General features: G+C 39.6%; 1 protein-coding gene across 1 annotated transcript in view; it reads right to left on the bottom strand.

Moving 5' to 3' along the window:
* FARP2 (FERM, ARH/RhoGEF and pleckstrin domain protein 2) overlaps positions 1-16,198 on the bottom strand; it is a 108,257-nt gene that overhangs the window by 71,110 nt on the left and 20,949 nt on the right. The window contains exons 3-4 of the mRNA XM_044669514.1: positions 3,650-3,754; positions 2,701-2,743 (exon numbers count right to left, since the gene is read on the bottom strand). Coding sequence (XP_044525449.1) covers positions 2,701-2,743; positions 3,650-3,754 — 148 coding nt within the window. The remainder of the gene's footprint in view (positions 1-2,700; positions 2,744-3,649; positions 3,755-16,198) is intronic.

A 16,198-nucleotide genomic window follows, 5' to 3' on the forward strand; every position in this document is an offset into this window, starting at 1 on the left:
TAGAATATACTAGAATAAAATATACAGGTGATTATCAACAGTTTATATAATAGATATTTTTATTTACTTGTTTTTTATGTAACAAGTAAAGGTTTAACTAGAGGAAGAATAATTGGCATCAAAGATGAAGGGTATCAATAAAGTGCTTCAAAAAAAAAAAAAAAAGAAAATGCCTCTGGCCCATTTATTCCTACACATTCAGAAGTTGAGTTTGCAATGGATTCCTCTATTCTTATCAAGTTTTCCAAAACCCAGTGAACAAAGCATACTGACCAATGAGTCACTTTACACTTGTGACATTCCTATGATTAATTTCTAGGATTCTACCACTGCATATGCTTGAATAAACATTAAACCTGATTCCCTACTACAATTAAAGCAAGCAGAATTTCAACTGAAAAGAGGTGTCATAATTTTTAGAATCTACAAACAGGGAAGCTCCTCTCAAAAAAACAAACTTAATGCAACTTTTAAGTCAGAGAAGTGTACACAGGTTGTCAACCTAACTATTTCAGGTTCTTTTAAACCTCTGAGATAAGCTGATTGTCAAACATAGGTGAAACACCAAAACTAGTTATAAAAGAAAGTCTATAGAATAAAGAAAAGTCAATAGAAGGACATTCAACTTTCTTGATTATCCAATACCATTCATCAATGGAAACTTAAATTTACGTGGGCTTTCTACCTGAATCTCTGTACCTCCCACACATAAAAGCACTTGGTAAGTGCTCACAATACATTAATTTCTTTTCTTTTTTTTTTCTTTTAATCCTGACTTCCTGTCTTAGTAACATTTTAAGACAGAAGGGCAAGGGCTAGGCAAATAAGGTTAATTGAGTTGTCCAAGGGTCACAAAGCTAGGAAGTATTAGATTATTATATTATATTATATTGTATTATATTGTACTATACTAGATTTGAACCCAGATCCTCCTGGCTCCAAACCTTCCTCTCTATGCAGTGAACCACCTAGTTGCTTCTCACATTAACATCAATAGTGGCAAAAGCAAAATATAAATAAAAGATAAATCTGTGACAAATCGTCTTTCGGTCCAAAAACAAACTGAAATTACTGTTATCAGCTGCTGTTTTCTTCATGTCTATATCATCCCTTCACTACTGTTTATGACTATACCAGAACAATTCCAGAAAATAATGATCATAAAAGCATAAAGTCAGCTTTTAAAAGGACAAAAATGTGGAGTAAATAACCTCAGCAAGATAAAAAAAAGATCAGCTTTTGGGAGAACTCATTATTTGACAAAAACTGCTGGGAAAATTGGAAAACAGTATGGGAGAGATTAGGTGTGGATTATTCACCATGATAAATTCAGAATGAGTAAATGACAACTATAAAGAGAGAAATTATAAGTAAACTGGTGAACATAGAATAGTATAAATCTGTGAGAAAGAAAAGAATTTAAGACCAAGCAAGAGATAGAGAATATTACAAAATGTAAAATGAATAATTTTGATTACATTAAATTGAAAAGTTTTTGTACAAACAAAACCACTGCAACCAAAATTAGAAGGGAAGCAACAAATTGGGAACAAATCTTTAGAACAAAAACCTTTGACAAAGGTTCAATTTTTCAAATTTGTAAGGAGCTAAGCCAATTGTACAAAAAAATCAAGCCATTATTCCCCAATCAACAAATGTTCAAGGGACATGAATAGGCAGTTTTCAGATAAAGAAATCAAAACTATCAATAAGCACATGAAAAAGTGTTCTAAATCTCTTATAATTAGAGAAATGCAAATCAAAAAAATTCTGAGGTATCACCCCACACCCAGCAGATTGGCTAAAATGACAGCAGGGGAGAGTAATGAATGTTGGAGGGGATGTGGCAAAATTGGGACACTAATATCCCACTGGTGGAGTTGTGAATGGATCCAACCATTCTGGAAGGCAATTTGGAACTATGCCCAAAGGGCTTTAAAAGACTGTCTGCCCTTTGATCCAGCCATACCACTGCTGGGTTTGTACCCCAAAGAGATAATAAGGAAAAATACATGTACAAAAATATTCATAGCTGCATTCTTTGTGGTGGCAAAAAATTAGAAAATGAGGGGGGGGAGTCCATCAATTGGAGAATGGCTGAACAAATTGTGGTATCAGATGGGGATGGAATACTACTGTGCTCAGAGGAATGATGAACTGGAGGAATTCCATGTGAACTGGAAAGACCTCCAGGAATTGATGCAGAGTGAAAGGAGCAGAACCAGGAGAACATTGTACACAGAGACGGATACATTGTAGCACAATCGAATGTAATTGACTTTATTACTAGCAACCAATGACCCAGGACAATCCAGAGGAACTTCTGAAAAGGAACACTACCCACATCCAGAGAAAGAACTGTGGGAGCAGAAACACAGAAGAAAAACATGTGCTTTGATCACATGTTCAATGGGGCTATGATTGGGGATGCTGACTTTGAATGATCACTCTAATGCAAACATTAATGATATAGAAATAGGTTTTGAACAATGATACATGTAAAACCCAGTGGAATTGCTCATCAGCTCCAGGAGGGGGGAGGGAAGAGGAGAGGGAAAGAACATGAATCATGTAACCATGGAAAAACATTCTAAATTAATTAATTAAAGAAAAATGAAAAAAAAGAAAAGAAAAATATCCTAAATTAATTAATCAGCCTCAAAATAAAATAAATAAATAAAAAGGCAAAAATGAACTTACTTTGTACTTGCTTAATGATAGGTTTTGTTGGTTCAAGCCAAATCTAAAGAGGACCAAAAAAAAAAATTAAAACTCAGTCTTAAACCATATTTCCTTTGTCACATCCATTCAGCAAAACAGTATTATTCATAATCTAGAGAAAAACATATGGTAATTATCACCACTCAGCTTTTTTCTTCTTTAGAAAAAGTCAGATTTCATTATGACAGAATAAAAGGGGAGAATACTTTTTGCTGGATAAATTTAAATCTTTTTAACAAGCCTGATAGACCCATATAAGGAAAATCTCTTTGTTGGGTGAAGCCACCCAGAAGTATTGCAGCTGCCTGCTTGCCTGACAAGCAGGTTCCTTGTCACTTGAGGTATTCCAGAAAAGCCTTTCGAGACTGATGTTGGGGAGGTAGAAGGGTAGGATGATAGGGTTAGGGGTAAGGATCACTTGTCAGGGAAGCTGTAGAGGTCATACTTGTCTAGAAGCAGGGACAATTCAGAAGGTCCTTTTAACTCTAGAATTCTGGGAAATATTTTCATCTTTCCTAGTAGATTATAAGACCCGTAGGAATTTTTGTGTCCCCCAAGCTCTGTAGGACTGTGTCTTGTACATGGCAGATACTGAATCAACATCAGTTGAATGACTGAACAAATTAAAGGGTCCTGAAATCTGCCCTTGAAGGACATTCTTCAGGGGCTTGTTACCCCCACTCCATAATCATCTGAAATTTATCAGTCTTTCACAACTGAACACAAATTTTCTGAACAGAATACATCTTTTACAGAAAGTTTCTTGTTTAAAAAAAGTTTCACAATATATTTCTAAAATAAATACAAGCTGGTTGGTAGAAATCTTATCAATATCAAATACGTACTATTCAATGTTATATGTGTTTCAAGCCTGTATCACAGTATCCTAACATTTTTCTAAAAAGAAACAATCATATTCTTTACATACCCAATAAGACTGGACATTCTGGAATTCCAATCCAAAGTAATCCGATTCAATCAAATTCAAGTGCTTAAACACCTCTGTCAGCAGAATCTGGCCGTAGCATTTTGGCTAGAAAAATAAAGGTGGGAGGGGATGGATAGAAAAGAAAGTTAAGTCATTTTAGATCCCCCCCCCCCAAAAAAAAGAAATCTTTTTTGCAAAGCTGTGGAACTAAGCTTCTTTTTAACACACAAAACTTGGCTAAAGTGTGTGTGTGTGTTTAACTTGGCAACAATATATGACAAATGATTGCTGTGTCACAAACATAAGGCCTATCAGCCTGCACCTTCCTCCACTTCTCAGGTAATCCCCCCTCACTGCCTCTAGTTCCTGGCTTCCATCTGCTTCATTCACTTGAAATTGCTCTCTCTTCAATGTTACTGGTGGCCTCTTACTTGTCAAATCTAATAATGACCTTTTCTTCCTCCTCCTTCTTGACCTTGCTGTAGCCTCTGAAATCTTTTCTTTTCTTAACCATCTGACCACTTCCTTATGCCTACCTTTGCTGGATCTTCCCCCAGATCCCATTCACTGCCATGGGTGCCCGAAGGCTCTGTCCTAGGCCTGCTTCTTTTCTCCTCTCACTGAGATAGTAATCTTACAGGAGGATCTTCTCTCTTAAGAGTTCTCTCATCTCTACACAGATGAGTTCTAGATCTGGACATCAGTCCCAATCTCCTGAGTTCCGGGTCCTTAGCATTCTTGGATATCTTCAGCAGACTGTCCCACAGATATCTTAAATACATGTCCAATATAGAACTCATTTTTGTGCCGCTCCACCCCAGCCTAAAGATGCACCCTCCTCTCTTCCCATCTTTTCTATTTCTTGTTGAGAATACAACCAGCCACACAGTCCAAGCAAATCAAAGGAACAAACACTAAGTATTATGTGCCAGAACTGCAAATACAATCAAAAGGAAGGACAGTCCCTGATTTCAAGAAGCTTACATGCTATCAGAGGAAGTTGTGATTGGGAGGGCAAAGAAGGGGCCTGCCCTAGTTTACGGTACAGAAGGAAGTCTGGACAGAGTCAGAGAAGGAATCGAGAAATGAACACGTTCGGCCTAGGGTCCTTCCTTAAAATGGAGGTTCTGACCAGTCCGTAGAAGAGGCTGCAGTCACCCACCAACAACAACCCAGCTGTCACCCTGTACATCCAATCTCCTGTGAAACCTTCACTTCACAATGTCCTCTCCCCAGCACTCAGCCCAGCACCTTCTTGTTTCAAGGCCATCTTGACCTTGCCTGGCCCACTGCTCAAGCGACTGTTTGGTCTCCAGCCTCAAGTCTCTCCCCAAGTCATTCTTCACTCAGCCACCAAAGTGATCTCCTCGATGCAGACCTGACCGTGCCACCCATTACCTCCAGGGACAAATAGGAAACCTCCTTTTTGGCATCTTCCTATTTCCCAATATTCCCACCTTTCCTCCCTTCCTCACACTTTTAAGATTGGGCAGCAATACTGAACTCTTTACTCTTCCTTGTCCAGGCCACTGCATAGTTGATGCTGGCAGTGCCCCCGACCTGGAACGCTCTCTCTCCTCACCTCTGGCTTACTTGAAGACTTAGCTCAGATTCTCTCAAACAGAGGGGACATCTCTGGTCTCATCTGCTGCTGGTGAGTGCCTCTCTCTAGGAGGACCTTCTATTTACCCTGTACAAAGTCTGTGTCCCTGAATGCTGCGCTGGCACATGCTAAGGGCTGCTTAGGAACAGCTTGTTGACCTACTAGGTACCACAAAATGTGCTAGGTGCTGGGGCCACAAAGACAAAATGAAAACTGATGCCCAACCCTGAAGTTCCTTCCTGAGGACCCCAAATGCCTCCCCACCCCACTGATTTTGCACACTATAATAATAGCTAATAATAGCTAACATTTTAATAATGCTTACTGTGGGCTAGGCACTGTGCTATGTGCTTTCCAAATATAATCTCATTTGATCTTCACAACTCTGAGGGGTAGATACCATTATTATTCTGAGTTTACAGATGAAGAAATTGAGGCAAAGGTTAAGTAATATGCCCAGTTGTTGTTCCTGTCATGTCCCTATTTGGGGTTTTCTTGGCAAAGACTCTGAAATGTCTGCCATTTCCTTCTCCAGCCCATTTGACAGATGGGGAAACTGAGGCAAGCAGGATGAAGTGACTTGCCCAGGATCACATAAGTTGTAAGAGTCTGAGGCCAAATTTGAACTTGGGTCTTCTCGACTCCAAGCCCATTGCTCTTAACCATTATGCTACTTAGCTATCTCATAACCAAAATTACGACCAAGGTTTCAAGTAGGGCACTGAATATATTTCAGTTAATTTCTACATTTCTTTTTCTTCTTCTTTTTTCTAAACCCTTACCTTCTGTCTTGGAATCAATACTCTGTTTTGGTTCCAAGGCAGTAGAGTGGTCTGGGCTGGGCAATGGGGGTCAAGTGGCTTGCCCAGGGTCACAGAGCTAGGAAGTATCTGAGGCCAGATTTGAACCCAGGACCTCCCATCTCTAAACCTGGCTCTCAATCCACTGAGCCACCCAGTTGCCCCCTTTTATTATTCTTTATTTCCCAAAAGATCATCATCGTAGACTCTTTCACCTACACAGTCCCTTTATCTTTTTCCTACTGCTCTACACCCATCCGCCACCATCATTTGGTGGTAGACATCCTGTCACTGTGTTCCAAAGTGTTCTGAGATTTAACAATTTGGGAACTATATATATATATATCCACTTAATCCAGTCAGAAAATCTGGTTTATTTTATGAAGAACCAAATTCTAAAATTTCTTGGAGCATTAAGCACAATTAGGAGGAACCCAAGATGAAAGAAACATACAGTTATGTTACCATGATTTACTTAGAGAGTAACAACTGGGCATTCAATTTGTTTGAATTTTCAACTGTTAGACTACAAACTAAATTATAAGCAATAACACACAAAGTTACAGGTAAAACAGGGTTTTGTTCTTGTTGAATAATCCTATTTTTAAAGCTGTTTGGTCCATCTAAGCTGACACATAAAGTGTATTGTTAAAAATGTTACATTTACAAGAGTGACATTAAATACAAAGGACGGGCTAACAAAGTGCTTCTTTATTCTCTGTCTTGAGCACTGTGGGAAAATTCTTCCTGGGACAATTTGATTTACTTCTTCAAGTTGTTTATTACATGTGCCCATTTCCAGTTCATTTGCCAAAACAGAACTCCTCCATCCCCAAAATTCCAATTCCTCCTTTTGAGCAAAATTCAAAATTTTCTCTCGACATAAAATGATGGTATGTGATGCTTTTTCTTGTTGATGAACTCAATCACTCTATATGATATAAGCTCCTTTTCTATTAGGCGATTAAAAAAAAAAGTTTTGAGGACCAAGAAGCTTGGACTGAACACATGTTCGATTCTTTAAAAGGTCACCAGCATTTCTGATGGCATTTCACTCTCCATCTGGGCATCTTCCAAATTGTTAATTCTTAGAGTCCTAATGTGCATGATGGCAATGTCTGAACTCAAATGCCATTCAACAAACCCACAAAGACAGCTAGCTGGAAGATGCTGAAATACCCAGATGTGGTCACACTACTTCAGCTTATGGGAGATGAAATACAATCAGAGGCCTCCCCAGGTCCCATTCACCCTGTTTTGGGGGTCTGGAAAGAAGGAATGCTGGGTAAGATGGAGTTGGGACAAATCTTTATTTAGGACACACTGGCTTGCATGTATTCATAGCTTAAGCATAATCAGTGCAATGCAGAGCAATTCATGGCTTTAAGAACAACGAGAGCCAGAAAGATGAAACCTAACATCATAAAATAGGAATCATCAAAACCACTTGGTATTAGTTTAAAAATAGAAAAGTAGGCCAATGAAACAGAATAGACAAAGGAAGAATGAGAAATAACTTTAACACAATAAACTTGGTGTTCAATGAATCTAAAAGCATAAATTATCTACGAAACAATTTATTTGCCAAGAATTTCTGGGAAAACTAAAAAGCAATCTGGCAGAAATTGGCTTACACCGATATTTTACAATACAAACCACAACAAATTCAAAATAGATATTGATTTGAATTTTCCAGGTTATATCACTGAAAAATTAGAAGAGGTAAAAAAAAAATCGCATACCTTTCTCAGTTATGGATAAGGAGTAAATTCTTAACAAAATAATGGATATGGGGCAATTACTAAAGAAAAAAGATGATTCTGATGATAAACTGAAAACTCTTTTCAGAATGAGAAGAGTATCATTTGGGGGGAAAAAATCTCTATTAAATATTTCTGATAAAGAATTTCTACATAAGATAAATAGGCAACAGAAATCTAGCAATACCAAAGCCATTTACTTCCTAATAGGTGGCCAAAGAAAATGAACAAATAGTTCTCAAAAGAAGAAATTATAAATCAAAATAACCCTGACAATGATAACAAAGAAGGGAAGTTAGTTTTGGAGGGATTGTAGCACACTAATGCATCGTTGGTGGACTTAAAAATGATCTACCACTCCAGACAGCAATTTGGAATTATGAAAATAAAGTGGCTAAAACATCTCTTTGATCCATCAATTCTGCTGGCAGGCATGTACCTTAAGGAAGAACTACTAAAAAAGAAAGGCTATATATTCACCAAAATATTTACAGAGACACTTTTTAAGACAGCAAAGAACTAGAAACAAAGTAGATGCCCAGAGACTGAAGGCTAAATTAGGAAATACTAATCAATCTGTGGTATGCAAAAGAAATGGACTCTTAGTGCTCTATAAGAAACAATGAGTATGATTAATAATGTGTCAGCCAATAAGCATTTATTAAGTATCTACTATAGGCCAGGTATTTGGCTAGGCTCTGGGCAAAACAAATTAAAAAAACAATCAAATATCTATTTCCTGCCTTTAAGGAGCTTCCAGGCTAATGGGAGAGACAACACATGAACAGCTCTATACGAACAAGATAAAGACAGGATAAATTGGGGCCATGTAGTCTCAGAGGGAAGGTACTAAAAGATTAAGGAGGGTTGGGAAGACTTCTTACACGAAGTAGGATATTAGCAGAGATCTGAAGGAAGCCAAGGAAGTTGGGAGGCAATGGGGAGAATCAATGAAAATGTCGTGTTTGGAAGGTGGAGTGACGTGTGGGGAACAGCAAAGAGGCCAGTGTCATGGGATCAAATGGTTTATGATGGGAGGAAGGTATAAGAAATCAGAAAAGTAGGAAGGGACCAGGTTATAAAGGGCTTTCAAAACCCTTTATGGGTAATAAGGAGCCAAAAGAGTTTTTGTATGGGGGTGGGAGTGGGGAAGAGGGACCAAACCTCTACTTGTTTGTTTTGTTTTTTTTAAATCCTTACTTTCCATCTTAGAATCAATACTGTACATTGGTTTTAAGGCAGAAGAGTGGTAAAGGCTAGATAATGGGGGTTAAGTGACTTACTTGCCCAGGGCCTCACAACTAGGAAGTATCTGAAGACAGATTTGAACTCAGGACCTCCTGACTCCAGGCCTGGTTCTCAATTCATTGAGCAATCCAGCTGCCCCCCATACCTGTACTTTTAAAGATCAATTTGACTGAATGTTCAGCTGAGTCAGGGAAACCAAACAGACCATTGCAGTGGTCCAGGCATGACATGATGAGGTGCCACAACAGAGTGGTGGCTAATGTCAAATGAGAGAAGGGAGAGTGTAAGAAAGATGTCAACAAAGGCAGAATCAACAGGTTTTGACAATATATTGATATTGGGGGGAGGAGAGGAATGAAGAGCCTAGGTATCTGGGAGGATGGAGGTACTCTTGGCAGTAATAAAATTAGAAGAGGAGGAAAGAGAATGGGTTCCGTTTTGTACACATTGAGTTTAAGATGTCTGTCTACTGGAGATCAGCAGTGAGATTAGGGCTGAATAAGTAGATTTACGAATCACCAATATAGAGATGAAAACGGAATCCACAGAAACTGTAGAGATCCCCAGATGAAAGTACAGAGGGAGAATAGAGCAGGGCCCCAGGCAGAACCCTGAAGACAACTATGTTTAGGCAGTGGATGAAGGCCCAGTATAAGAGACTGAGAAGAAGTACTCAGGCAGGAAGAGAATCACAACAGAGTTGGTCAAGAAAGTCTAGAGATAATATAGTATTCACGGAAAGAAGAGTGATCAACAGTGTCAAAGGCTCTGCAGAGTTCAAGGAAGACCAAGCATGGCTACAGTAGAATGAACTAGCAAGTCAGACTGCATACAACTAAGAAGAAAGTGAAAGGAAGCCAGCCTCCTCAAGATCTGCCATAAAAGGGAGGAGATCTATGACAACAGCTAGCAGGGAAGGATAAATCAAATGAGGGTTTTTTGAGGTTGGGGTAGGCATGGACATGTTGTAAGTAGCAGGGAAGCATTATTAGATGAGGCAAGACTAAATGTCAGTGCTAGAAAGGGGATTAGCAAAAGAGATCTGCTAGAAAAGACGGGACCAAATGGGATCCCTTGAGTGTGTAAAAAGGTTTTCCTGGACAAAGGGAAGGGCCACATCTCCATTGGGATCAGTGGTAAAAGGCATCTAAGTGATGTGAGAGAAAGAGAGGACACTCTTGGAAAACAGCTTTAATTTTGAAATATGAGGCAAAGTTCTCAGCTGAAAGGGTGGAGAGAAGAGAAGTCAGAGGGTATGAGGCAGGAGGAAAGGATCTGGAAAAGCTGCTGGGGTAAAAGAGAGCATGAACTGATTAGGGAGGTGTAAAAGGGCTGCCTGACCACTGAGAGTGGACCAACATCAGTATGATTTTGTGATTTTTTTTCCAGCACCTTTGCTCAGCAGAACATGAAGAAGAATGACCGTAGTGGGTGGGAGAGGCAATCTAAGACTGGGCATGCTAAGGAGGCAAGGGTCTCAAGAAAAGAGGCTATTGTAGAGCTGAAATGGTTCACTAAGGAGTCAAGATGGAGAAAGAGAGTACAGCCAATGTATGGATGATGGCCTGGGGAAGAACTGAAAGGTGGAGGGATTAGAGGTCAGAGTGAAGATGAACAGTCAGGGTCTGTAAGGCAGCGGGAAAGGTGGAACAACTAAAGACTATGACTAAATAAAACAATTTCAGAGTTTGAGAACATACATGGATACATTTGTGGATGATGGCAAGATCAAAGTTATGGCCACCTCTGTATATAGTTGAGATAAGATGGAAGAAAAGATCATGGGAAATGAGTAAGTTGAGGACCTAAAAGAAAGAGTGCTTGAGGGAATATTAATGTGTCTATTTAAGACCCCAGACTGATGGCAAGAATTGAGGAAGAGAGAAAAACTGAACCAGGCAATGACCTCATTGAGAAGGCAAGGAAAATGTCCAAGAGATTGGTAGATGATGGCCCCCATAATCATGATTGAGTGATAAATATGCATTTACCTCAAAGGAGGAGAGAATACTGAGCAATGGTGGTAGGAAAGCCTAGAAGTGGCCATGGGAAACAAGGAGTATTCCAACTTTTTGAATAAATCGGGCAATATCGGGCAAAGTGTAACCAGTGCTGAAAAGGGGAGTCAGAGATGCCATGTTATCAGAAGGGAGCCAGGCAGGTCTCAGTAAATTCAAGAAAATGGAAAGAGTGAAGAAAGTATGAAAGAAAAAAGTTGAAGATGAAAACAAGTTTGCTACCTATAAAGCAAGCATCTCAGAGCTCACTGTGGGTAAATCTTGAGTAGGACATAAAAAAAGCAATAAAATTTTATTTAAAAAATTGTTAAATATTAAAATTAAATAATTTTTTATTTTTATTTAAATTTTTATAATAAATAAATGTTTTTTAAGAATTTAAATAAAAAATTTAAAAATTTTAAATATTAACTGCTTTATCATTCAAAAAAGAAAGCTTAAAAGGAGGAGGAAAGAAGATGTGAATGAGAAGATTAAACTAAAACACCTCGCTTATTAGGTCCCTATACTCTATTCAACAAATTTATTAACATCGGAAACATTGTGTCTTCAAGGACTCCTCTCAAGTCAGAAAGACCAATTCAACTCAACTCCACTATAGATACCAAATCAGAAGTCAGACAGTCTTTGTCCTCAAGAACTTTACATTCTCCTAAGGAATGCAATATGTATGCTCAGGAGAGATCTCGTATTGGAGGCCAGGCTTTGAAGGAAGCTGGGGATAATTATCTATAAAATGAAGATGAAGAAAGAGAATTCCAGATATGTGCAAAGGCAGAGAGAAGTGAGAGATGAAATGTTGTGTGAAGGGAACCAAGAGCATTTTAACTAAAACGGAACTTGTGAAAGGAAGAAAGATGAAAGAAAACTAAAAAAGATGGCAGCCTAATAACCCAAAACAAAGTCAGCATCCTGATGTCAAATTTGAGATAAATGGTAACACGAGCTAAACAAGAGGCTATACCCACTACAGAGAAGAGAATCAGCGAAGAAGCCCTGCTGGAGGAAAGGCAATCACTCTTCAACAGAAATTTGAAGCGTCCTACAGCATACATACAGGGCATTGTAGTAGGCACAAATAGATATTGGCAGGTGTTGTTCTCAAGAAGCTTACAGTCTAGTGAAGGACCTTTAATAAAAGGAAAAGCTGGGGGGCAGCTGGGTAGCTCAGTGGATTGAGAGCCAGGCCTAGAGACGGGAGGTCCTAGGTTCAAATCTGGCCTCAGACACTTCCCAGCTGTGTGACCCTGGGCAAGTCACTTGACCCCCATTGCCTACCCTTACCACTCTTCTGCCTTGGAGCCAATACACAGTATTGACTCCAAGACGGAAGGTAAGGGTTTTAAAAAAAAAAAAAAAAAAAAAAAAAAAAAGGAAAAGCTAGCACACCTGGGAAGGAGAAAGTGATTTTGAATTATGAACAAAAAGTTACTCAACAGTGCACTGAAAACACGTCTTTTGAATGAGCTTTACAACTGTTTGCCCTCTATGCTATAGAGATCAAAGAAAGAGGAAAAGGTCCTTTGTGTGCATAAATATTTTTAGCAGCTCCTTTTGTAGCAGTAAAAAACTAGAATCTAAGGGGATATCCATCATTTCTAGAACAGCTAAACAAACTGTGGTGCAGGAATGTAATGGAATACAGACATGCTATAACCCCTGGAGAAAAAGACTTTCAAAGAGAACGGGAAAATAAGTATGAAATGATGCAGTGACGTGAGCAAAACCAGGAGAACAACTTATTCTAAATGTCAATATCGTAAAAATGAACAAGTTTAAGCAATTATGATTTCAGAGGACTGATAACATTACCTGCCTCATGAGAGATGCAGACACATTTTTGGAAGTGATCGTTATGGAAATATGTTTTACTTGACTATACTTATGCTTACGGGAGCTCTAGAGTTCTCTATTTCTTTTTGTTCAAATGGAGGGAGGGGAGTGGTAGGTGGAATAAAATTTTTTAATTTAAAAAAATGCAAAACTTAAATCCAAGCAAAATGCAAAGATATATAAGCAAGAGATCACTTTCCTGTAGGAAGGGATAGAAATGACGAAGTTTGGAGGATGAAGGAAGATCCTTCATAAAAGAGATAGAAACTGAGCTGGGCCTTGAAGAAAGAGACATAACAAACCTGGGGATACTGAACCAGAGATAGAAGAAGTCAACATAAAAAACAGAGAACTGAGAAGAGTTGCTCTTGGTTAGACAGCAGATAGAGGGAGGGAAATCTTAGGAAATGGGGCTGCCCTAGTAGCACAGCCACATTGTGACCTTCCATGCTTACACAGTGACATTCCTTAGTATTAATGGTGCTTTCTAAGGTTGGCTTGGGCAGTAATCCATCGGTCAGGATGCCTCCTCTGTGCCCAGCACTGCAGGCACAAAGAGTGCAGCCCCCCCAGGTGCCATCCCTTTCTCTCCCCCCTCCCATGGCCACAGGCCCTCCTTACCTCTTGCCTAAACCACAGCAACATTTCTTGATATCCCTGGTCCTGACCAGTGTCCCCATATCACTTTATCTTCCATACAGCTAACAAAAGTCTTTCTAAAGCAGAGATAGGGCCTTATCACTCCTTGATCAAAAATCTCTATTGCCTCCCTATTGCCATTAAGATAAGACACACACTGGGGGCAGTTAGTTGGCTCAGTGAATGGAGAACCAGAAGATGGGAGATCCTGGGTTCAAATCTGAATTCAGACATTTCCTGTGTGACCCTGACCAAGTCACTTAACCCCCATTGCCTAGCCCTCACCACTGTTCTGCCTTGGAGCCAATACACAGTACTCATTCTAAGTCAGAAGGCAATGATTTTAAAAAAGAGAAAAGTATAAAGGCCTCAATCCATCCACAAGTACTAAGTGCTTAGAATGTGCCAGTGCACAAGATACAGGGGACACAGGAACTAAGAAAGATTCTTTACTCCCAGCCAGCTTACATTCAGATGAAGAAGACACAGGCAAGTGTATGCCAGATGAATATAAAGAGAATAAAAGGTAGTCAAAGAAAAAAAAAGAGCAGAGATGGAAGGCATTAGCAGTTGGTGGAATAGGGTGAGGGAGGCAGGAATCAGGGAAAGGCTTCATGTACTAGGTGGTGACTGAGTTGTGTCTTAAAGGAAAAGAGGGTTTTTATGAGGGGAAGATAAAGAGAGCACATTACAGGCATGGCGGCCAGCCACTACAAAGGCCAGGAGACGGGAGATGGAGTAGTAAATAGGAGAAACACAGAGTGGGACAGTCTGACTAGAGGGGGAGTGAGAGTTAATGAGGCTGGGGAAGCTGGGGCCAAATCGTAATGGGCTTCAAAAGCTCAAAACAAAGATGGACCAACACAGGATGTGAGACGTAGGGGGATGACGGAGAGGGGAGAACGTTCTGGACGAACAAGTCGCAGGGAATAGTGACTAGCTAGAGTAAAGTAACGGCACCCATCCCAGGACCAGTATGTGGAAGGTCAATCCTCAGCAGGGAAGCGCCTTCAAGCATTCCCAAGATTGTATTAGTAACCTCATTTTCACTTTCCTGCATATTTGCAGCTCCGCTCCCAAACTCCAAGACGCTTAAGGATGATCTCAAAGGGCCCACAAAGCAGGCACTGCTGATGGATTATCTCAAGTCAGTGCACCCTTCCCAATCTCCAACCCCATCGGCTAGGGTGAAGGCCAAAGTGTGAGAGGTCATGTCGAGCCCATGCCGGTCTTGGCACTTTCTGAAGGAAACGACTAAAGTCTCTGCAATGTTTCCCTTGGATTTCGGAGGGTAACCGAGATAGAGAAGTTTACAGCAATATAGTATACAGGACAATGCGGTCACACTGCTATCTGACTGACACAGGAAGGTAAGATTCAGGTTAAAAAAAAAGTTTGTTTTCATCATTTCACTTGCTATATAGTATTTATGGTACTACAGATTTCATTTGTTAGGAAGTGAAGAGTCTGAAATTAATTTTTTTAACTGAGATTTTAGCACAGAATTCTAGGGAATTAGGTTAACCAATTTTATTTTGTGTGTCGCTTTTTATGGGTTCCTTAATGGTTACTGTATTATCGGGCAACGTTTTGCTATGAAGAACTGTATGAATAAAAGTGTATTTTCAGCAGGCTCTAGCAAAAGATCACAGTTTTTGGTGGTCACAAGAACTATTCCCCAATCTCCCATAGGTTCAATGGATCAAAATTTGTGTTTTTCACTTCCCTCTGTTTTCTGGGAATGCTACCACTGCAAAAGTTGGGGATTGCCTGTATCTGATTACCACTCTCAGAGATACCTTCCAAAGTCCAAGGTTGCAGCGGGTGGAACTTTAGTTCTAGTAAGGCTTAGAGATGGCTGCAAAATTGGTTCAGGCAAAGTAAGGGGAATGTTTACCAACCAGGAGTATAAGAATATAGGGGTAGAAGCCTACTCAGAGGTAGAGGCTTAGTGACATGGCATGAAAATGGTTGGGAACCAAGAAGACGAAAAAAAATAGTGGTGCTCTGGCCAAAAATAAGAAGTCTGAAAGAGGGGAATTTGGGGGGAGAAAGATCGTGGTTCTATTCTGGACATACTCGAGTTTAAGATGTCTCAGGGATATCCAGTTTGGAAGTTCTAAGTGGAGCAGTGGATGGAGTGCTAGACCTGCTAGCAAGCTAACCTAAATTCAAATCCAGACTCAGACCCATATTAAGCTAACCTATACTGTAGGAGTCTGTGCAAGTCAATTAATCTTTATTGACTTCAGTTTCCTCATCTGGAAAATGGGGATAAAATTAGCATCTACCTTCCCAGGGTTAATATCAGGATAAAATGAGATATTGTAAAATAGTTTGCAAACTTTAAAATGCTAGGTAAATGTTAGCTGTTACTGTTGTTGTTGTTGCTAAATATTTAATGATATTGGAGACCTAAAGCTCAGGGAAGAGTCTGGAGTTGGATACATGGATAATTTGCATAATGGTAATCAAACCCAAGAGAACTAGAGGTAACACCAAAAAAAAATGGCATTTAAAGGCTTTTCCATTCTGGCATCTCATTTCCAAGTGAGTAAACATCCTTCAGGAAACTGCCAAGATTTCAAAACGAGCCTATCGGCATACTTCAAGCACTGACCCTCTCATCAATCAGCTATTTTAGATGT

This window comes from Gracilinanus agilis, chromosome 3 (assembly GCF_016433145.1).
Source record: "Gracilinanus agilis isolate LMUSP501 chromosome 3, AgileGrace, whole genome shotgun sequence".
Lineage (NCBI taxonomy): Eukaryota > Metazoa > Chordata > Mammalia > Didelphimorphia > Didelphidae > Gracilinanus > Gracilinanus agilis.